General features: G+C 38.3%; 1 protein-coding gene across 5 annotated transcripts in view; it reads right to left on the bottom strand.

Annotated features, from left to right (window-relative positions):
* Positions 1–8,709: 8,709 nt before the first annotated feature.
* Positions 8,710–24,625, bottom strand: part of fgfr1a (fibroblast growth factor receptor 1a) — a 41,383-nt gene continuing 25,467 nt past the window's right edge. For 2 of the 5 annotated variants that reach the window (XM_065247656.1, XM_065247657.1), the window contains exons 7-18: positions 23,883–24,073; positions 23,312–23,459; positions 19,244–19,440; positions 18,714–18,850; positions 16,200–16,321; positions 15,501–15,611; positions 14,803–14,993; positions 12,207–12,329; positions 11,532–11,602; positions 11,298–11,435; positions 11,122–11,227; positions 8,710–10,726 (exon numbers count right to left, since the gene is read on the bottom strand). In XM_065247656.1, the coding sequence (XP_065103728.1) occupies positions 10,547–10,726; positions 11,122–11,227; positions 11,298–11,435; positions 11,532–11,602; positions 12,207–12,329; positions 14,803–14,993; positions 15,501–15,611; positions 16,200–16,321; positions 18,714–18,850; positions 19,244–19,440; positions 23,312–23,459; positions 23,883–24,073 (1,715 nt within the window). In that variant the 3' untranslated portion in view covers positions 8,710–10,546. Of the gene's footprint in view, positions 10,727–11,121; positions 11,228–11,297; positions 11,436–11,531; positions 11,603–12,206; positions 12,330–14,802; positions 14,994–15,500; positions 15,612–16,199; positions 16,322–18,713; positions 18,851–19,243; positions 19,441–21,071; positions 21,217–23,311; positions 23,460–23,882; positions 24,074–24,625 lie in introns of all 5 variants that reach the window. The other 3 variants (XM_065247659.1, XM_065247658.2, XM_065247660.1) reach the window with 3 other exon arrangements.

Here is a 24,625-nt window from a genome sequence, read left to right as displayed (position 1 = left end):
ATCTATCTGTCTGTCTGTTTGTTTGTTTGTCTCTGTCTGTCTGTCTGTCTGTCTGTCTGTCTGTCTGTCTGTCTGTCTGTCTGTCTGTTTGTTTGTCTCTGACAGTCTGTTTCTATCTGTCTGTCCGTCTGTCTGTCTATCCGTTTGTTTGTCTCTGTCTGTCTGTCTGTCTGTCTGTCTGTCTGTCTGTCTGTTTCTATCTATCTGTTTGTCTGTCTGTCTCTCTGTTTGTCTCTGTCTGTCTGTCTGTTTTTGTCTGTCTGTCTGTCTGTCTGTCTGTCTGTTTGTTTCTATCTGTCTGTCTGTTTGTTTGTGTCTGTCTGTCTCTATCTGTTTGTTTGTCTGTATTTGTCTGTCTGTCTGTCTGTCTGTTTGTTTGTTTGTGTCTGTTTGTTTGTCTGTCTGTCTGTCTGTCTGTCTGTCTGTTTCTATCTGTCTGTCTTTTTGTTTGTGTCTGTCTGTTTGTCTGTCTGTCTGTCTCTATCTGTTTGTTTGTCTGTATTTGTCTGTCTGTCTGTCTGTCTGTCTGTCTGTCTGTTTGTTTGTTTGTGTCTGTCTGTTTGACTGTCTGTCTGTTTGTCTGTCTCTGTCTGTTTGTCTGTCTCTATCTGTTTGTTTGTCTGTATTTGTCTGTATATGTCTGCAGATCTATCTGTCTGTATTTATCTATCTGTCTGTCTGTTTGTATCTATATGTCTGTCTGTCTGTCTGTTTGTTTGTCTGTCTCTGTCTGTCTGTCTATATCGGTTTGTTTGTTTGTTTGTTTGTTTGTTTGTTTGTTTGTTTGTTTGTTTGTTTGTTTGTCTGTCTCTGTAAATATGTCTGTCTGTCTGTCTGTCTGTCTGTATATGTCTGCAGATCTATCTGTCTGTCTGTATTTCTGTCTACAATGTATGTATGTCTGTCCATTTGTCGATCTGTCTGTCTGTGTGTTTGTATCCATCTGTCTGTGTGTTTGTATCCATCTGTCTGTATCCATCTGTCTGTCTGTCTGTCTGTCTGTCCATCTTCCTGTCTCTCTTTATCTGTATGTCTGTCTGTATTTATATGTCTGATCTGTCTGTCTTTCTCTGTTTGTTTGTCTGTCTGTCTGTCTGTCTGTATCTATCTGTCTATCTGTTTGTATCTCTCTCTCGCTTCTGTCTCTGTCTGTTTGTTTGTCTGTCTGTCCATCTGTCTCTATCTGTTTGTTTGTTTGTCTGTCTGTCTGTTTGTATCTATCTGTCTGTCCGTCCATCCGCCCACCTGCCTGTCTGTCTTTATGTGTCTGTGTGTCTGTATTTCTGCCTGAATCTATTTGTCTGATCTGTCTTTCTCTATTTCTGTTTGTCTGTCCATCCATCTGTCTGTCTCTGCTTATATGTCTCTACCTGTCTGTCTGTCTGTCTGTCTGTCTGGATCTATATATGTCAGTCTGTCTATAGCTATCTGTCTATCTGCATTTCTGTCTGTCTGTCTGTCTGTCTGTCTGTCTGTCTATCTTGCAGATACACTCATTTGTCATTTATGCTCAGTTTGGACATTTGGACTTTAATTCATCATCATGAGTCATGACATCCGTTCTACAGGGCAATAGCTTCTCTGGGCTTTATAGTGTTTGGAAGCTATCGGCCCTCGTGAATCACTGCCATGGCTCATGCGCATTGATTCATCACAGCAGATAAAAACCTTATTGAGTTTACATCCCAAACCCACTTCCTGATTCGATCCTATTGCCAGGTTCAGTCAAAGAGAGCCTGTGTGTGTTTCCCCTCGCACATCTGTGGAAGTTTCTTCATCCTTACAAGTTTGGCCGGAGTGTGGGATTCAAATAGGAAAGTCTATGTTTTCCATCTCACTTCAGGTATAATGTTTTTGGCCACTTTTAGGATATGTGCTTGGATGCAGTTCAGGTCGTTTTGAAAGCACGCCTAGGTTCATATGAATCATTCAAATCTTTGTACTGGCCAGACCAAGTCACTTACAGGAATAAGCACACATATAGTGTAAGTGCATTTACATTTAGCAGCAAATTAGAGAGAAACATTATAGAGAGATTATAAGACTGTGTCAGATGCAGAGAGCCTAGCACTATTATGAGATGACACTAGGGGTAAACGTGTGTACTATATACATATAAAATATCCCAATTCACATACTATCCACTACAATAGTATCTGAGATTAGCATTTGGCATCAAGTTCAATCTAACATTAAACAAATTTTAAACTAATAGAAACTTTAAGCTAAAGCCCGAAGTATAGTCTGTTTTTATGTGGACGCAAATTTATACGCACGGCCAAATGCACAGCCTTGCAAAGTATATATTTGACCTGTACGTGTACACAAACGTTAGATGCAATGCATCTCCTGAGATTCTCAAGAAATTTTTTCCAGATATTGGCTCCATTCGAAACCTCTAAAACACTGCCTTCGCAGGCAGCAAACCAAGGCATAAAGCTATCAAGAAATGTCCAAATCCAGTGTTAGGTTTTTATATAGAGTAATAAAGCATTGAATAAAGATAAACCTCTTAAGACCTGGTGTGTTCACATATGTGGACATCACATTTTTTGTTGTTTGCATCATAATACTTAATTCTCTGTCTTGTACACAAACGTGGCCACATACACTGCTTCACGTTCAAAGAAAAATATTTTGATATTATTATTTATTAGTTCTTCCTAAACCGAAATAGCTGGAAGAAATCTGAAAAAAAGACAAACCAAAGCTCGGGTCTAGGGAGGTTAAAGCAGGTTGAAAAACAGGGAATGATACGAATGATTCTGGCCCACCCAGATTTTTAGAGGCCTACCCATCATACATTTTCTGCCTCCGCCACTGCTACTGAGGAAGAATTGTGTCCAATTTTGAAGTTAAACAATAGGAGTGCTGTCATGCAATTTAATCTGAACCCAATTCAATTATGGAGAATACAAAGACATGTGCTTCAGCGTTCAGTGATATGATTAGAGAGATCCAAGCAGACATCAGTCTACTGACTCATTTCTTCCTTTATAACACAAATCATGAGGACCGTTGCAGGACAAGATTGAAGTGACCTTAGTATGATCTCTCTTATATGATTGAAGTCAAAGATAAAGTCAGGGGATTGCAGTTTATTAATTTCTGTCAATATTTTGTAAAATGCTTCGTAGCAGTTACAGCTCGTACGTTCATCCCAAAATGAAAATACTGTCGTAATTTCCTCATCCTCATGTTGTTCTGAAGTTTCTTTATTCTGATGAACACAAAAGAACATATTTTGACAAATTATGGTAATCCAAACAGTTCAAGGCACCAACCGACTTCCATAGTAGGAAAAACAAATACCATAGAAGAATTTATATATATTTTTATACTGTAAAACAAATTCTGCAGAATATATATATATATTTATTTATTTATATTTTTATATATTCTATATTAAAAATAAAAATGAATATATAAATACAAATGTTCTGAAATGTATATATGTATTTGTGTGTATTTATATAGACATAATAATTACACATACATGCACCCACATATATTATGCACTTTTATTTCAGCACTAATTTAAATCTACAGTAGGTTACTGGCAAACAGCTGCATAACTACCGCAACGTTTTTAGTTTGCTATAAAAAATTACAATTTTACTGAATTAACTGCTGACTGTAGGAATTATTCGGTTCACTGATTTGCGAGCTCATCAAAGTAATGGACTACATTATTCCCTGTAAGACGGAATAAATGTAAATGTAGAATATGCCCGCGGTCAGACGTTCCTAAATGTAAAATGATACAGTTTTTGTCTGCCACGTATCACTGTGTCTGTTCAGACAAGAAATGTACGTTTAGCCAAAGGGTTAATGCTGAAGAACAAGCTGACAGGCCGTGATTACTCAGCCCCACCTTATACATGTAAGTGTACTCCTGTGGCGGAAATCCGATCTTTTGCGAGCAGAGCAAAGTACAGCCTCAGGGTAACAGGTGCATAAGAGTTGTCTCGCACAGTCTATTATTTTTAAAAATTCATTCATAAAAATAAGGTCACATCATTTATGAATATTGTTCTTGTAAGGATAATTTTTAAAAAGATCAATTGACAATGGTTATTACTCCAAAAAAGACATTTATATAGAGTTTTTGTCTACAAACATTTTATGGATGCAACTTTAATGCTGAAATGAATGCCAACTGAGTATTCTAATAAGTAGATGTTTATTCTCAATGGCTCACACAAAAGAACTGATCTTTTTGCGCGGCTGTCATTACATCTGATTCTGTCACACTTAAAATGCATACAAACTACTTGAATCATTGTATCCATTGTTACAATCTTTTGTTGGCTTCATTGTTTCCGTCACTTTCTCACACCATTCATATGAATGGGTGCAGAAACAGGAAACAACAAACAATACAGGACTAAAGATTGATTGACAGGTTGAGGCGCCTGAATGCCCTCCACATCAGTGATTGGGTTCCATATGGAGGCCGGTCAGCAGTACAGACACACATGCACTCTTCAAGGGGTCACTGACCCAAAACAGGATCCACTTTTGGGATTCTCAATTAAACAAATCATAATTGACGTTCCATTAAAAGATCATAAAGGTTTAGAGAAACTGCTTTCGTTGAGATTGACTATGCAACTCAAAAATGCTTTCATTAAAGGATGCCAATCTTAGCGTCTTTGAAGATTAGAAATCCCTAAATACTTGCTTATCTCCAAACCCATATTTTACTTTTCAAAGGGTCAAGATATCAAAGATCCTGCACTCCACCCACTAACAGAAGAAGCTCAGTTACAGACAGAGATAGCAGAACGTAGGCAGGTCCTTGAAGAGGCTAAATAAAGAAGAAGTGGTTACATGTCTGTCTTCAGACGACACCGTGGCTCTTTAATGTTACAAATGAACTTTACAACATTGATAAGATGAAATGTTGGTGAACTGAATAATAGAAAGCAGAGACACAAAGTTAAAATCACAAATAAAATCCTGCAGCTATAAAATGAAAATATATTTCTTTAACTTTAGCCAAAAGTATTGCTAACATTATTTGGACCTTCGTTACATATTTTATTAATGGAGAAAATTGATAATTTTATCTGTGCTTTTGGTCTTTTTCTCTTACTGTCAGAAGATCTCCTGTGAATTTATAAAAAGTTTTGATGTGTTTTGTTTAAGATATTGAACAAAGAGTGTTTTGGAGGCATGAAAGTAAATTTCTTCATGTTTTTTCATTTCTGAGTTGGGTGTGCAAGTCACCAAATCCAACCTTATATTATTTTAATCACTGTCTTGTTACCTAAAACATAACAGCATTTTGAAACATGTCAGCAACTTCTAGTAACTGATAGCTGGGATTAAAAACATTTTTACACAGCGGGGTTAGTTGTCACACAGTGTTATAATGAAGCCTCAGGTATACAATGATAGTGAATTAAAAACAATGTAAATACTTTTCATCAAAATGATAACTGTTAATACAATATCAGGGGAAATAACTCATAATTATATTTTTTTGTCTTAATTTTACAGCCCTTTAAAAAAAATCTATTTATATGCATTGATGCTTAATACAAAGATGGTTAGATGAAGGATAATGGATGGATGAATGTGTGGATATCTATCTATTATATAAACAATATCCACCTTCAGTATTTAGACAAAATTTAATTGAAATATTTGTGTTTAAACCAAATTGTTTAACCCTCTGTTTGTTACAATGAACCCCACCTATGGGGTAAGTTGTCACGTTTACACTCCTGTCACTTTCGATGTAATTGTACGAAAAAGGTAGGTTCCACAAACAAACTTTAAGTATTAATTTGTAACAAAGATGTGTGTGTTGATTGTGTAACAAAAAATATTCATCTAAGGTCTAGTCCACACAGACACGCGTATTTTTATAACCAGAGTTTCCCCCCCAAAAAAAATCCTGTCAACACATTCTCGGTTTAAAAGAAATCTCCATCCTTGTGAAGAAAAAGCAAAAACACGCCACACCGGCAGGGGGCAATATAACCCAAATCGTACAGACACCTTGGCCAATCAGAAGCCTAACAAAAAGTGATGTCGCCTGGCAAAAAACCCAGTTTTACGGTCTACACGACAGCACTGAAACCGGCGTTTCTTAAAATCCTCACCCTGGCATGGGTTTTCAAAAATGTTCGGTTTCAGTGCCTTGCGCGTCCGTGTGGTTTACATAGTTACACTATGTAGTTTTTTTACCTTTAAATAATGTCTCTAAAATTATTTCAGTGATAGAACAACTTTTAACTGGACAAATTGTACTGTTGCTGAAACCTGACTAACCTCCTAGCTGCTACAAGCACACTCTGAAAGTGGCGGTGGAGGGTAGGAAACACAGCCCCGCCCCTCCCCCTGCCTGCAGAAGAGTGTCTGATACCAGGCACTGTTGCGCTTTTCAACCACATGGGGGAGCTGTAAGTCATTTGTACATGGAAACTACATAGTGTTGCTTTAAATATATTTTGAATGACAGAGCCAAAGCCAAAAAGCCTTACTTTGTGCCCCGCACTCCCCAATCAATTGAAATGATTGATTTTCTTGAGTTTGGCCTCAATACTGTGAACGTGTCCTGTATGTAACACTTAGAAGCACATGACTGGCATTGGATTCCTGTCAATTAAGCTGACGTTGTTAAGATAACACTTACAAGCTTCAGCCGTTGTGAGATTGCCGATATCTTCATTTCTACTTCTGTCCAATGTGACAACACAATTCACTTAACATCAACCACTTTTACCTCCAGCATTACTTGCTGACCCACTTTTTAATGTCCACGCAGACAAGAGTGTAGATGATCCCTTAAGGATTGCTGTACTAGGAGGGAGAGTGGGGCACAACCTAATGCTTTTGGGTTTTGGCTCTATCATAAGTTTAATTAATCATATTTTGACATAAGTAACACACACATCTCTGCAACAAATGAACACTTATGCCTCGTTTCCACCAGGTTTTATGGCACAGTATGCGGTTATGCCCGTTTCCATTGTCAGTGGTACCAAAATAGCAAACCGTATCGTACCATTTTTTTTATTGTAAAGTATTTATTGAGCCCATTTTAACAATATTTAATATAAGTCTGAGTTGTACCCAGAATGTGTCGGAAGTTTCAGCTTAAAATAATCCACAGATCTTTAATTATATCATGTCCAAAATGTGACGCCCCCATTTGGGTGAGAGCAAAAAAATGTGTATATTTAAATGCAGATGAGCTACTGCTCCTCAATCCCTTACTAACAGACAGTGAGCGGTTTTGGTTAAAACAGATCTGATTTCTGTGATGATAGTATCTCTAGATGCATTAGTGCTACAACATGCTAACAAACACATTAACAAAAGCTTTTGAGTTAAATTAACTAGTCAATCTATGGCTGTGGGCGGGGCTTTGTCAGTGTGACATCACATTAACAAGAAAATCAAAACAGCCTGTCTAATGAGACTGCATTGGTTTAATGGAGATTTTTCAAGATCGCATTAACATGCAATCAATAGGGAATGAGAATGCATATGACACTGACACGCGTTGCTCTTGCCAAAACCAATCATGTTTCATGAGAGTTACGCCAAAAATAAAAATTGCATAATTATTTACTAACCTATTATTAACTAAAAAGGTGTTTAACATAATTTTCACAATGCTTGTTATTTCTCTATGCAATAAAACTAAATGGTGACCAGGGGCTGTCTGTTTCGTTTCCACACAGTTGGGACATTTTCAATACAGCGTTGGGTCCAATATAAACATTTTCTGGGTTAATTTAAAGGATTAGTGAATTTTCTTATCCAAAATCCAGATCATTTACTCAGCACCATGTCATCTAAAATGTTGATGTCTTTCTTTGTTCAGTCGAGAAGAAATTATGTTTTTTGAGGAAAACATTGCAGGATTTTTCACATTTTAATGGACTTTAATAGAGCCCAACATTTAATACTTAACTCAACACTTAACAGTTTTTTTCAAGTGTGTTTCAAAGGACTATAAACAATCCCAAACGAGGCATAAGGGTCGCACCATGCTTCTATTATTTACCTCACTTGTAAGGCCCTTTTGACAAAAGCATCTGCTAAATGACTATATGTAAATGTTGCATAATGAAGGTAGGTCACGTGTTACATATATGAAACGCACATTTGCGGACCATTTTAAACAATAAACTGACACAAAGACATTAATTAGTATCAACGTAGGAACGGTCCTCTTTCCTTTTTCACACTTGTAAACACTGGGGCGTAGTTTCGATACGTCATTCGTGACCTCTTGACGTGATGACGTATTACGTGAGGTCGCGCTGGTACATCACAGGACCGGAGGAAGACGAGAAGTTGTGGTTTAAAAGTGCATATTTTTTATTTTTCTTGTCAAAAATGACAAGCCCCTTATGCCTCATTTGGGATCGTTTAGAGTCCTTTGAAACTGCAATTTTAAACTGCATTAAAACTGTTAAGTGTTGGGGTCCATTAAAGTCCATTAAAATGAGAAAAATCCTGGAACGTTTTCCTCAAAAATCTAAATTTCTTCTCGACTGAACAAAGAAAGACATCAACATTTTAGATGGCATGGTGGTGAGCAAATTATCTGGATTTTTTTCTTAAGAAAATTGACTAATCCTTTAACTCAATGGCTGGGTTGAAAATAACCCACAGCATCCTCTTTAAGTCATTCAATTTCATATTGGTCAACTCGAAATAAAGTTTGACACAATAGGGCACACAGAAAATAAAAGCTGATACATTTATTGATGAATTTGAGCCAAAATATTGCGATTAACTTAACTGCACTGCATTTCCAATTATAATGCATGTGTTACATACGACAAATGTTTCAGTAGTCCATCTGTTTGACCTGCGTTACCTCTCTCAGAACCTAACAATGTACCGCAAATTAAAATTTACCGCAGCTGTCCTATAAACACATTGTACACTCACAAACAGTCATAAATTGAAACTGCCGTATACCCAGTACCCTTCAACTGTAGACTTCAGCCATATAAATCAAGCCTTGGCTTCACCAGCGCGAGCCGGTTCTGGCCAGAAAGAATCACTTGGCCGCATCAAGACGTGATGCATCAGCCACTGGATGTGAGCCAGTCACCATTGGTAACAGGGGTTTCAGTCGCATGCATTTGTAGCATAGCACCTTACTAAGAAGGATCATTCGTACCACTATAAATAAAACATTAATCGTCACGCTCGGCTTTCACCTGGCATTTACACTGTAAGCTGCACATTATGATATATCATCACCCCTGCTAACCCACGCCAAATGAGAGGGTCCGACGGACTGTAAACACAAATTTATGTTGTAAACTCGTCGGCAAGATATTTACAAGGTTGTTTATGAAGTTTTTCGTGATTTGTTTATCAACAGCATTTTATTGGATGCAATCCTAGAGTAACATAAATGACATGCAGGTCTTTTCATTACATTAAAGAGATGCCGAAAAATTATTTTTTGTCATCATTTACTCACCCTCCAATTAAGATATTTTGAAAAATGATAATAGCTAATATATCTGGGGCACCATTCACTTCCATGATATTATATTATATGGAAGTCAATGGTATCCCAGATCTGCTTGGCTATTAACATTTTTCATAATATCTTCATGTTCAGCAAAACACAAATATTTATATTTAAAGTAAATTATGACAAAATGTACATTTTTCAGTGCAAAACCAAAACGTTTATAGCTTCTCTCTGAGGTACATTTTCTCTGGAATGGGCGCCTATCTGGAAGTTTTTCCTATGATCATCATCAAAGACCGTATCATGAAGAGCAATGACTCTTTATGACACTAAGAGATACGAAGAGAACAACCATAAAGTAGGCTTTGTTGTCTTTTCAGCAATGGTAGCCTATATACATATAGCTTAACTGGGTACCATCTGAGATAGCAGCAGTTTTGAGCCACTTCTGCCAGGATGCATCAATGATCCAGAAAACGTACAAAACTGGCCATATATCAGCTCTTAATAATATAATTTCATCTACAATCTTGTGGACCTTGTAACGTCCCTTTCAAAAAAGCTACACATCTAATGTCTACATATACGCATCCTGGTACAAAAAAGCAACATAATTCAAATAGTGTAATAAAAATAAAGGCAGAGTGTAAATATATATTCATATTTATACATTTCTAGCTGTATTTACAAGAAAGGTTGTGTGTCCTTTCAGTCAGTCAGTGAGATGTGTGCCCGTTGGCAAAATTCATTTCGGGCACATCACGCGTTTTAAGAATTTGGTCTGAGCAACAAAAGAAATGTCCGTGTTTAAAAAACGAAAAACTCCAAGGTTTTCTCTACTACCAAGGCAATTTTATATGTCTTCACAAATGCACCACTCTTTACTCAAGTGCCCTATAGCTTTACAACAACCACAGGTAAGAGGGGTCCACGTGTGACCAGTTTGTTCCCTTCCAAGCCGTAACATCACATAATCTCCAAGCGCTTTCACTCCGTAGGTGGCAAAAGCTTTACATTTTCCAAACGTTCATGAGCCGAGTCCAGCCAGCTATAGCACATTGGAGATGTGAAAGGTTAGGGAACTCAGCGCTTCTTAAACGGCACTCCGCGGTTGGGGTGTGGGGGGAATTTGGGCAGGCAGGGTTCATCAGCGCCGGGGTCGTGGGAGAACACAGAGTCTTCACCTGAAGAGCAGGTAGAGCTGCGCGTGTCCGGGAAGTTTGGAGAAAATTGGTCCAGGGATACAGACAGGTCCAGATACTCCTTAAAACATCAAAGCACAAAATTGAGTTCAAACCACATTCACATGATAGCAGCAATATGAGCAGAAGATTTAATAAGCTCTCAATACTACTGGTTAGTTGAAAGACTAATAACAAATGGATAATGTGCATATTTAACACCATTAATCCAGCAAGAACTGCAACAAGCCAACAGGACATTGGTTCAACTGGACAAATAATTTGACAAATTAATTGCTATTAATCTAAGCATTAAATAGATGAAAACAGAGAATTAAAACATTATTAAATATAATCTATAACAATTACATACCATACATTTGGTTAACCATAAACCTTTAAAACATTAATCAAATTGTATTTAACTAAATTGAAGTTATTTTCAAGCTATCCAACCAGTCTTTTAAACAGACTCACCTGATTGGACGTCACAGAGAGGGTGCGGTCCAGATCTTCCACCAGTTGTTTAAAAGTGGGTCTTTGAGATGGAACGGCATGCCAACAATCTCTCATCATCATATACCTGCAGAAGAAACGGTTACCATGATGTCTAAAACAGTGACAGATATTATTCAACCAATCAGGACTCTTACAGTTCATGGGTGCATGTGGAGGGGCGGTCCATGCGATGGCCTTCCTTTAGGAGTTTAAAGAGTTCCTCTACAGGCACACCTGGGTACGGTGAGCCACCAAGTGTAAAGATCTCCCAGAGCAACACACCAAATGACCACCTGATACACAAACAACATTACTAAGCATTGCTAACTTTTTCACGAAGCGTGACTTCGTATCAAAGTAAGATTTAAAGAGAATAGGGTCAAACGTACACATCACTCTGCTGGGTGTAAATGCGGTCAAAGAGAGCTTCAGGTGCCATCCATTTTACTGGTAAACGACCCTGTGGAAAACATAAATACAAACTCAACACCTATATGAAACACCTATCTGTTTTTCTCTCGTGTCAGAATTGCAGCCATGCTGTTTTAAATACTACCTATTAGTGATGCGCAGGTTGTCTCATAACCTGTGGGTAACCCGTGGATCAGGTTGGGGCGGGTAAAGAAATTGTCACTTTATTTGTGAGATGGGTTGGGACATTAGAAAACTAAATAAAAACCCATGTATGTTGCGTGCAATTCCCTTTAGCCTATATAAAATATTTTGGAATATATATTTTCATATTATTATATACAATACGTAGGACTACATAGCAATGTAAATGGCCTAGTATGTCTATTTTATGGTTGCATGCAAAAATTTCATAAAAGCGGGACCCGTGAGTTGGAAAAAATGACCCACACATTACTTTTACCCATGGCCAATTGGTTATTACAGCAGTGGTGATAAATAAAAGAAATAGTGCTAATATGCAAACCCTGATATATCTGTTTGGGATGGACTAAAAGTTTCATAAAATAATCTTTACAGCAATCAGACAACAGAATAAAAAAACAAAAAACTGTGTACAAAGACAATGTTTTCTGTTTTGATGTGATTCTTACATTGGTAGTCTTCTTGTAATAATCAATGTGATGAATGTCTCGAGCAAGGCCGAAGTCTGCTATCTTCATGACGTTATCTTCTGTTACAAGGACATTACGGGCAGCCAAGTCTCTATGTATGCACTGAAGAGTGAAAACACAAACACACGCATGCTTTATTTAAGGAAACAGTTGATCAAAGTCTAGACAAAGACATGGCTCAATACCAACTGGCAAAACAAGCTTTTCAGATATACAGTTTGTACACACCTCTTGCCATCCTTTCATACTATCATTTTCTACATTTTATGTAAGGAATCCAAAAGACTGAAGTCAATTATTCAGCTTACACCACAGACATTGCTCTGATGTTTTTTTTTAGACATTTGACAGGTCAGGTGTACGTTTAACAGAAAAATAATACATACCCATAAAACTTTCTCAATTGATCAGAATAAAGCATTCACAGCCGAGTGGTATTTAATAGTACAGTCAACTTTGGGCAAAACTTTGCAATAAAGATCAATTCACTGCCATCAAATAATGCACAAGGTATCATAATATAACTACATCTAGTTATATTATGATACCTTGTGCATTATTTGATGGTAAAACCTTGAGGAAAAACTTTATGACGCTCTAGTAAAGCTTTGGTAAAGCATAGTCTAAAAGTTCAAAATAGTATTAAGTTTGCCAGTAGGGATGCACCGATACCGATACTTTCTTAAGTACTCGTACTCGTTAAAAGTCCCCCGATACCTGGAATCGATACCACGGTCTGAGAAATGTCTATGTTTGAGCGGCGTGTAAGGGGTTAATGCCTCTTGTGTTGTCAAAAGAGGCAGAGTTTACAACAAACTGGAAAACTAGTCCTTTGTTTTTTTGTTAAATTATATGACTAAAGCTGTTACCTTCAAATTTAAATCATGTTTTTTTATTAAGTACTCGGTATCGGCAAGTACTGAAATGCAAGTACTCGTACTTGTACTTGTATTCCAAAAAAGTGGTATCGGTGCATCCCTATTTGCCAGAATAAGTAAAGAAAGAAAGAGAGAAAAAAAGAAAGAAAGAAATGATGGAAGAAAGGTAGTAAGGAAGGAAGAAAGGAACGAAGAAAAGAAGGAAGGAAGAAAGGACAGAAGGAAGAAAGGAAGGAAGGAAGAGAGGGAGGAAAAAGAAAGGTTGGAAGGAAGGAAGAAACAAAGAAAGGATGGAAGGACAGAAAGGACGAAAGGAAGGAAGGAAGTTAGGAAGGAAGGAAGGAAAAAAGAAAGAAAGGATTAAAGGAAGAAAGGACGGAAGGAAGAACAGAAAGGATAATAGGAAGAAAGGAAAAAATAAAGAAAGGATGGAAGGAAAAATGAAAGAAAGGATGGAAGGAAGGAAGGAAGGAAGAAAGAAAGTAAGGAAGGAAAAAACTAAAAAGGATGGATGGAAGGAAGAAAGGAAAATAGAAAGGATGGAAGGAAGAAAGAAAGGAAGGAAGGAAAAAAGAAAGAAAGGATGGAAGGAAGGAAGAAAGAAAGGAAGGACAGAAATGAGGAAAGAAAGGAAGGATAGAAAGGAAGAAAAAAAGGAAGGACAGAAAGGATGACAGGATGGAAGGAAGGAAGGACAGAAAGGAGGAAAGGAAGGAAGGAAAAAAGAAAGGATGGAAGGAAGAAAGGAAAAAGAAAGAAAGGATAGAAGAAAGGATGGAACAAAGACAGAAGGAAAGAAAGGAAGGACAGAAAGGATGACAAGAAGGAAGGAAAAAAGAAAAAGAAAGGATGGAAGGAAGGAAAAAAGAAAGAAAGGATAAAAGGAAAGAAGACAAAAAATGGAAGGAAGAACAGAAAGGATGAAAGGAAGGGAGGAAAAAAGAAAGAAAGGATGGAAGGAAGAAAAAAGAAAGAAAGGATAAAAGGAAAGAAGACAAAAAAATGGAAGGTAGAACAGAAAGGATGAAAGGAAGGGAGGAAAAAAGAAAGAAAGGATGAAGGAAGGAAGGAATAAAGGATGAAAACATTTTAAGATGAAGGAAGAAAGAACGGAGGGAAGGGAAGGAAGGAAAAAGAAAGAAAGGATAGAAGGAAGGAAGACAGAAAGAAAGAAAGGATGGAAGGAAGAAAGGAAGAAAAGAAAGGACGACAGAAAGCAATGAAGGAAGGAAGGAAAAAAGAAAGAAAGAAAGAAAGGATGGAGGGAAGGAAGGAAAAAAAGAAAGAAAGGATAAAAGGAAGGAAGACAGAAAGGATGGAAGGAAAAAAGAAAGAAAGGAAAAAAAGAAAGAAAGGATGAAGGAAGGAAGGAATAAAGGATGAAAAAGATGTAAAGATGGAAGGAAGAAAAGATGAAAGGACAGAGGGAAGGGAAAAAAGATAGAAAGAAAGAAAGGAAGGAAGAAAAGGTGTCTGATAGAGTAATAAATGGATAGAGTGAACAAATAATAAAGTAAGAGATGAGTAGATTGACGACAGATAGATCTTCAGTATTTAGTTAATGGAAGTTAATATATCAACCTTAGGTAATATTAACACAAAAAAAGTCACATTTTTTAACATCAACAAGAAATATAAATGCAGTCAAGTGCTTAAAAACTTGTTTGTTTCAGGTAGAGTAAAGCAGATATGCCAACCTTCTTGGATGCGAGATACTCCATGCCACGTGCCACCTGATAAGCACAGGAGATCAGGTCTTTGACTGACATGTGCTCCACAGGGACCTGGTCAGGGTTATAGCAATACTCCATTCCAGGAGGACGACGTACACGCAGGTATTCACGCAGATTACCCTTTGATGCAAACTCCACAATCACATAAAGTGGACCTGAAAGCAGAAAAGGGATAAAGGAATATAGCACAAGCTGATCACAGTCAGTGGTTAACACACATTTGTGACCAGACATCTGGACCAGAAAACACAAGGGTCACTTTTTTAAATTGAGATTAAATAAATCAGCATTTAGCATTCGGCCATTACTTTAAACTATAGCTGCCTGCATTTTCAGCCTTTTATATCACCCAATGACAAGCCTGTCAAACCATCATCACCAATGCTGATCTCAAAACGGCCAAATATCCACAAATGTCTAGTCTTTCATTAATCTCTTTTTCTCTCCGTGTCAGTTTTATCATCCATTAAAGTAATTCATCAAAACAACAAATGTTTCCTAGCTTGTGAAATCGCAATAGTTTGTCTCATGACAACATTCATTACTCCCGAAATTAAAAGAGCTGTGTGCCAATAACAAATTGATTTTGAAAATGAAATGATGAAACGATCTCTAAATGTCTCCATCCCCCCGTTTGTCCTTCTGCCTCCTGCTTTACTCACCGTCTTGTGTGCAGGCTCCCAGCAAGTTGATGATGTTCTTGTGTTTGCCAATAATCTTCATCATTTCCATTTCGGAGATGAGGTCTGACAGGTCCTTCTCTGTGGCGTCGGCTAAAAAAAGAAATATCGATGAAGACGCATATCTTAGTATGACAGGTCACGCAACCTTCAACCTCAACCAGCCACAAGAGATAAATAGCTTCGGAGATGACACACCATTCAGTTGGTTTATGTTTTACTCTCGCCTACATACAAGGTAGGCTAAACTTTTGTTATATATCTGATGTAGTTTGCATTTTGTTTATAATTAATTTGCCATATTTGACATTACAGATATTTGCATTTACCAGCATAGTGCAATGTTTTTCCAAACCATATATGAAGCTTACAAGCAAACCATATATTAGCTGAACATAGTAAGTAGGGATGTTGCTTGACCAGTAAAAATCTGTGTATCAGTGAGACGGTTTGCTGGTGTTTCTGGCCGTTCACTTGCTAAAGGAGAGGTGGACAACAGGACCTGAGCCAGAATAAACACACGCTGCTCTGGTATGGTATGTGACACGAGAGCTCGATTAACGTGCTTCAGGGTCGAGGTGGAAAAGAGACGAGATCTCAGTAGACCATCAGATTCCTCATGAGACACAGATTTCCAGGAAGAGTTTACACTTAGGCCAAAAGTGGGAAGTAAGCACTTACATTTCAACATCTTGACAGCCACCTTGGTGACACGACTGGGTTTGTCTTTGTCCATGCCTACAGCCTCGGCCATCATCACCTGCCCAAAGCAGCCCTCACCCAATGGCTTTCCAAGAACTAGCCTGAGATATACACACACACAAATATACAACATTAATACACATGTGCCAAATACACAACTTCAACATTTATTCCTAAAAGGTATAAATTACTCTTTAACTTTACACTATTAGCATTAGGTCTACAGCTTCTTCTGTACAAGACCTAACACTCGGTCAAAGAAAATGCCAAATCTTGATCTGCTTATTAAAGGGACACTCCACTTTTTTTGAAAATATAATATACAATAAAATTAATATATAAAATGAAAAGTTGTGATTTCCTAGGCAATATGGCTATGAACTATACTCTCATTCTGACGTAATAATCAAGGACTTTGTTGTTGTAACATGGCTGCAGCGGGTGTAGTGATATTAAGCAGCGCCTAAAAATAGTCCCCAGCTATTGAAAGTAATTAAGGGGACTATTTTCACGCAGTGCATAATATCACTACGCCTGCTGCAGCCATGTTACAACAGCAAAGTCCTTGATTATTATGCCAGAATCAGAGTAGTTCCTATAGCCATATCTGCCTAGAAAATCGTCACTTTTAATTTTCCGTCGGTCTTAGTACACGATGCAACTACAGAAGAGTCAAGCTTTAAATAGGAAAAATATCAAAACTCTTTGGTTATTTTTTTGCGCGATGCTAATGGTCTAATCAGATTCAATGGATTATGCTAAGATATGCTAAATGTGCTAGCGCCAGACCCGGAGATTAGCTGAATGGATTCCAAAGCTGTAAAAATCAAATGTTTAAAGTGAAACTTTGTAGTTTTTCAACCTTCATAATATATTTTCAAGACCCTTGTGATGGTACATCAACTTAAAATATGCTGAATGACATCTCCACCATAGCCTGACGCTTTTACTCGTACTTTTAAACTTGGGGTTTCGGGTAGTAACCAGAGCACAAAACAAAAAACTACAAAAATCTGCATACGTCACTTCCTCAAATTCGGATGTGAGAGCGCATTTTCCTGATGTTTTTGTCATGGCCGAAGCAGCAACTAAGAAAAAGAAACCCAAAGTTTTGTCGGAGAAGACCAGAAAGAGAAAACGGGAGAGTGACAGAATAAAAAGAAGGACGAGGATTATTATATTGGGGCAGCGTTCACTCCCTGGCATGAACTAAAGAAGGAGGAGGGGTGTCTGACTGATGCTGACTTGGTCCTCATGCTTTTGGACTAGTAAGTAATATTATAGTGCTTGAATATATAAATCCTGTCTGGCGCCCGAACGCTATTTTTTTTATGTGAATTTTACCGAAGGCTACTTGGAGAGTTTAGAGAGAAACTTATATCATTTGACATTGTGGCACTGTGGTGGCGTCATGGACCTAGGACACGGGCGAGCCGGGTTCGATTCCCCTTTAAGGCAATATTTTTTTAATATAAACTTTAACCAAGCGACCACCGTTACAACTGGCTTGTAAATGAAAGCTACGCGATCTTGTGGTGTTTGAAAAAAATAAAACCCTTTGTGACCCTCTGCACACTTTGTGACCTAAAGAGTTGTCTTCTTTTCCTTTGCAACAGTGCTGTGGTGCTTGTGGCCTTTAGGGGCAATAGACGTAAAAAATACATGTATAGCACACCCTAGTGGACAAAAAGATCCAAGGTGTGCTTTTAACTCTAGGGGAGGTAAAAAAAAAAATGACTTATATAATTGAATTATTTTCAAAATAATTGTTTTAGGGTAAATCTGGAACTAAGTATAACTTTGACTATCTTTCTTTATTCTTCAAGCCATTCCAGCATCTTTGACTATATTCATGGGCGAGAACTGGTTGATCCACAAACGTTAAATCTATACAAAGGTTGGGGAGGGGCAGTTTGGAATTTCCGATTCACCCAACTTGCATGTTTTTGGCCTATGGGAGGAAACCGGAGTACCCGGAGTAAACCCACGCTGACACCGAGAACATGCAAACCTCACACAGAAATGCCACCTGACCAAACCGGGGCTCGAAACGGGGACCTTTTTGCTGTGAGGCAACAGTGCTACCCACTGTACTGCCCACAACTTTGACTATTAATTCAAATAACCAGACATGCTTATCCTGTTGACTTATCTAACAAGAAGATTTTTGTTGAACGAATCTTTAGCATATCTAAGATTTGATGGCATCAATCTGTTGATATATTAAAACGTGAGCAATCTGATTCCCAGAGATTGTTTTAAAACCAGCCTATCAAATTATAAACCATTTTCACAACATCTTTTATAAGCCCCCAAATAATTTCTTTACTATACTGTCAGAAAAAATGGTCCGAAGCTGTCAGTAACCTTTAACAAAAGTTCTAATATCTACCATTTAGTTATAGATATGTATACATTTTGCACAGTTTGTACCACACAATTAGTCTGACAATGCATATGATCAGATCTGAGAGTGCAATGTGAGTGTTTTACCTGTCTCTGGCTACCTCCCAGCGTGGGTCCTGAGGCAATTCATATTCAGAGACCCCTGAGAGCATTGGGGAGCCACTGGAGGAGAGACGGTAAGGCCGAACCAGCATCCCGCCTGATGAGCTGGAATCTATAGACACCTGCACGGAAACACTTAAAGCTTACTCTCCAAACAACACAGCGCTATAAACACATGCGTGCAAACTGTGAATGTAAGTTACTTTATTAGGGTGTATCTATAGACGTATGTTTGTGTGTGAGATATTTCCTGTGGTACACAACATTACGCCACAAACTCCGCAGATAAAGCTGAACTTACGTTGAACCTGGATCAATCCTTTAGCGTCACAATTGAATAAAAATCTGGATACATTTTTCATTTCAGCATAAAAAACATAATCGATAAAACATATTTTAATTGCATGCATTACTGGTAGCTAATTTAACTTAACACTAATGTAAAACTAACAAAAAGCTGTTGAAAAAGAGGTTCGTGTTTAGTGGTAAAGATTTCAAACCCCTTATCTACTTTCTGTTACCTGTCTGCGCAGGGGGATGCTCTTGGCCAGCTTGTGGACGGCCAGCTGGCTGTTGAAGTCACTTTTCTTTGCCGAGCTGTGCATTTTGGCCAATACGGCGGTCACCACCATCACACAGATAAGAAAAAAGCCCACGCAGTAGATCAGCACCTCGAGGTAAGTCTGGTTGGGCAGCTGAGTCGGGGGAACGGCTAGAATTGGAAAGGGGGAGCAATGCAAGGTGCCAGAAAGCAGTGAGCTCACCGTACTTTAAAATGATGATCTTGCATGAATCTACAAAGACTGAATATTGTATAAATTAGGCCTTCTGATGATTTACATGCTTAATAAACCAACCTTTTTCTCTTTACATAAACCTACATGTTCACCTACAATTTAAAAATTGCAAACCCCAAAGACACAAAATCAAAATAATTGCCAAAGCACGAATGGACTGGAAAAACAGTTGTTCATGTGACTGGCACATTGCGTGGAGCACAAACTCCTATTGTAGCATCATAATTACTTCTTTCATGGATCAGGTTTCACGGCACATTCTTCTGCTTATGGGACTAAGCAGGAGAAGGAAACCGCTGCTCATGATACTTGCCAGCTTTTGCTTCTAGATTAGGCTGAAAAATGGCTCATATGAGACATTATATTTGCAACACAAATACAAACGTAAATGGAGAAGAATGGCTAATCTGGGTGGGAAGACAATATCCGAAAAGAGGTATAAATGGAGAGCTAGGTTATGGGGGTAAAATTACACAAAGAGTCAGAATGATAAAGATGTTTCCTAAGCTATTTGGTTGCTGTTTTTCTGACACAAAGCTCGGGTTTATAATACTGGGTTTCATTCACACAATTCACGTGCACAAAAGATTTTATTGTATATACGTTTCACACAGATACAATCAATACACAGAGACAAATAATGCATCTAATAGATTACTCATGTTTTTATAAAAAAACCTAAATAATATGAGGGTGGATATGAAATGTGTTAACATGCTTATGTGCGGGTTTTTGTCGAAACAACATACTGCCAGTGTTTTCTTCATGCAATATGCAGCGGTGAGATCAACATTCAACATGGAGAATGAAATGTAACTCATTCCTAATGTTGAATGTCTCAACATTACAGTCTGGCATCACATACGCAAGAGCTTGCTTTGTGATTCAGACTTTAGGCAAGCATTGATAAACCAAATCTATTCGAAAGTCGAACAGATTCATCCTTCGGGCAAGTAAGGTATTTATCAAATATGACCCATAGAGAAAATAACAACAGCAGAGTCATTTTCTTTGGGATGCTTGAGTAATGTTGAGGCATGAAGAAATATTAATTGGAAATGGGTTAATTTTGGAAAAACTTGAGAAAAAATTTTATAATGTTAAAGTAATTTTATAATGGAAAAAGCTTTGCCAAACCACCATAACACAGTCTGAAATGATTGCGCTGTTACGGTTACAAAATGTGTTTGGAAAATTTCCAAATGCGAGTAAAAGTTTTTGCGGGTGGTTTGACTTTGCTTCGAAAGAGAGGAAACATGACATTCAGACATGTTTCAGCTGACATTTCAACAAGTGTCAGTCGACAGATGAAAAGCAGAAACACGTGGGTTGAAGAATAGTGCAGCACACAAAGTTGGCATTGTCATGCGCTACAAACCCACAGTTTTGCACGCAATGACACAAAAGCTGTCGTCTGCTAGCACAGACAATGTCTAAACCCAACAGCAAGTACCTACGAAAACCATAGACTGCACCAAATTCAACCCACGGTGTAACTGTCGCGGTTAGACAGGAAGAAACCATCAACCAGAAGAACCAAAGATACCTTCATAGACACTCAACCATGCAGAATGATGGGAGTGGCCGATAGAATTCCCAGCCAAGCAGGTGTACTCCCCAGCATCCTCTAAAGACACATTCCTGATCTGCAGTATCTCCATCTCCTTATCCGTCGTGTTGACGCCTGCCGTCTAGAGAAAAGAACCACAGAATGAAGCCGGAGTGCTCCGGGAAAAACCCCAACAGAGGAGAAAGAAGGCGAGATTTTGGATAGAGAGAGGTGAAGATTTGATCGATTTAGACTGACGAAGAGAAGGTTGCGGATACTGGAGAAACCCCTAAGATAAGGTCACCGTCCCTAGAGGAAATAAGACTGGAACTGAATCGTTCGATGAGCCTGCAGAGAGATTTGTGGTTAGCTGGAAAAAAAAGAGCGCATGACTCCACCTGCTAAAGACCCAACACCTGTGGACGAGTCGTCAGAGAGGAGGGTGACGTATAACCCCACTCGCCACCCTAAAATCTATCTTCACATGCATAAGATGGGCCACATGGAATATAACCAGCAGAGACTGTACAAAAACACTCTTATACACACAGAGAAAAAAAAGAATAGGAAGTAAAGACATTATACAGTTTAGAAAGGAACTCTAGTCAAAGAAATAGAGGAATACAGTAAAAAGGTTATATTAACCCTTAAACCTCTGCCGACCCGCCGCCGGGACCAAAACTGCATCATTACATTTAAATATATAAATACGGAGTACAATGTTTTCTGTGAAATAATACAATTTTTATCAATTTAGAGTTTGTTGGTATATGACTCTTTTAAATTCAGGTATGGCCCATTCCGCAAAAATGTAGCGCAGGGCAAACACTAACGCAGGGTTAGTTGTAACACGGACTGTTTACATTGTTGCACAAGGTTGAGCGTTTTGTTTTTCTGGTATTTTTTTCACGCTGACATAAGATGATCTCCCACAAATTATTGGAAATGTTAAATATTTTTACATAGAGATTATTGATGAACGAGTGTTTTGTTGGCATGTAGGGCTGTGATGGTAGCAGTTTTTTACCTCTGCTGTGGTAATGCACAAATTCACCGCGGTGGTGCAGTGGTTATAGATTGATTTTGTGTGTTGATGCATATAGGTCTTATACATAATGCATACATATATTTTGAAATATAAAAATGTAAACGATGATCAGATATACAGTTCTTTACAAACATGCGTGTTTATAGGTGGCAAATTCGACAGCGTCAAGCAATGCTTAGGTTACTTGGCAAAGAAAGACGCTCTGAAGCGCCCACGCGCTTTGAAGAGGAGGGAAGCGGCGTGATACTTTTTTGTGACCAGAATTGTCATAATTGTGCTGCTTTTTCTAACATATTTAGACATTTGTATCCATTTATAATTGAACTATAGTTAGAAAAGGGCTGGATGAATGAATACAGTGTGGATACCTATCTATTATAGACAGATATATAATCAATATCCACTTCAAGTATACTGACAAAATAGTATTAAAATATTTGCCTGCAAACTTAATTTTAAGCAAGTGTTACAACTAACCCACCTATGGGGTAAGTTGTAACGTCTGCACTTCTGTCACGTTTGGTGTAATTATCCAAGAATGGTAAGTACTAAAAAACAAACTTCAAATGTTCATTTGTAGCAGAGATGTGTGTGTCGCTTGTGTAAAAATATAATTATTCCAACTCAAATATTTTTTGAATGATTTAGCCAAAACCAAAAAGGGTTAGGTTGTGCCCCCGCTCTCCCCTACTACAGATAATAGATTTCTTTTTAATATAACATTGACAACATAACTAATTTTTAGGAGTCAAAAACAGAAAGAGGAAATGGAAACAGAGCAGTCATGAAAAAAGTCAAGTTGTCAGACTAAAATAAAGCATTCGCCCCTGAGCGAGGTACAGGAATTTAAACAGGCACATTTAAGGTGCCGCTGAGAAGCCTTTGAAGGGCAAGAGAGCGTAAGTAATCCTTCAGAGGGCACAAAACACACCCTTATTAGGAGGGCAGAGTGTAGCAGAGGTATGGAAAGAGTGGAAACTTCCAGTATAAACAACAGCCAAAATACTTCCAGTTGCTCTGCTGGGATTTTCCATGGCATCATTTGCAAAAAGGGGCTCCAGAGAAAACAAGAGACGACAGAGGGCAGATGTGTTATGGTAAGCGCGCCCGCCTGTACCCCCGTCTAGCGCGTGTATGTTTGTCTATTTCTGCACTGACTGACATCTCTGCAGCGGGGGTCGTGGGTTACCTTGGGAGGGATGTGTAACGGTGAGCCATGCTGATTGGTTGGCTTCCCCTATATAATTGGAAACTTTACATATATACTCTCCGCTTTGTTCCTCTGTCACGTTGTACAGCGTCAAGACCTGTGTGTCCGAGTTGTTGACCCCAGAGCTCTGCGGAGGTCAAAACATGTCAGAGATCAAGCACAAAGTCGCATTGCTATCGATCGCTGTGTTTCCAACCGTCACTGAAAAACACCACCTTGCCTTTGTTAGGCAACAGGCGTCACTGATCTTATGAAATAAAGACAGCCTGCCAAAAGCACAGATCATAGTTTTATTAAAAGCTGTTAGTCCTGTTCCATTCACAAAGGTTCTCCTGTCTACAGAGGTGGAAGCAATTTGGGGAAAGTTACCTAGAAAACAATTTTGGACACAGCAACAAAAGCCTTTGAGAGGAGGCCAAAACTGTGAAGGCCAAATAAATGGTTTTATTAAAATGTTTATCTATAAATGTTCTGAACCAAAATTTCTGTTGGATGAGATAAGATTTTCACTACATAAACAACTGTATTTAATATGAACATTTTTCTTTACCTTAAGGATCCGAACGTAAGGCAGTCCGTCAGGCCCGACTCGGCTGCCGTTGACCTCAATGTGTTTCAGCCACTGAATGTGCGGCTGAGGATCGCTGAAGACTTTGCACTCGAACTCCACATCGGTACCCACCACGGCTGTGCGGTTAGCAGGTAACCCGGCCTGAAGGATTGGCCTGTGTGGTGAACGCTCTGTAGCACAAAAAGTTAGCACAGTTAGTGAGTTATCAACATGTGCTCCTGCAGAACACTCATGCTAGCGGTGTGAAGGTAATGGGTTTGATCCCCTACTGTTAAATGCATGAAATAATTTTATGAACAGTCACTTTGGAAAAAAGCATCTGCCCATTGCATACATCTACAAGGACGGGGTGCCTTTAAACCCTTGCTTAAACTGGTTACAGTTTGACTTCAATCTGCAGTTCATTAGCTTGTTTAGTTGGCTGGCCAGCAGGTCTCTTAATCTGACCATCAGACCTAAAAGCTTTTGAAAAAATTCAAGTACAGACAACAATGCTGTCAAACCGCTGTGTTTACACAGATTCGTGAAGACAACTAAACATGTCTACACTGTCAAAAAAAAAGGCAGCATAAGGTTAAACCAACTTGGTTTTACAAGTCAATTCAACCTAATATTTTAAGTTTTGGCTTGTGAAAAGTTAACATAACTAAGAAAAACAAGTTGAAATTGTTTAACTTAATTTTTTAAGTTAAAGTAACATACAGTATATGTTGATTTGCGTA

This window comes from Paramisgurnus dabryanus, chromosome 11, assembly GCF_030506205.2.
Source record: "Paramisgurnus dabryanus chromosome 11, PD_genome_1.1, whole genome shotgun sequence".
NCBI classification, from domain to species: domain Eukaryota; kingdom Metazoa; phylum Chordata; class Actinopteri; order Cypriniformes; family Cobitidae; genus Paramisgurnus; species Paramisgurnus dabryanus.
The sequence above is the reverse complement of the archived record's forward strand: the minus strand, read 5'-3'. Positions and strand labels throughout refer to the sequence as shown.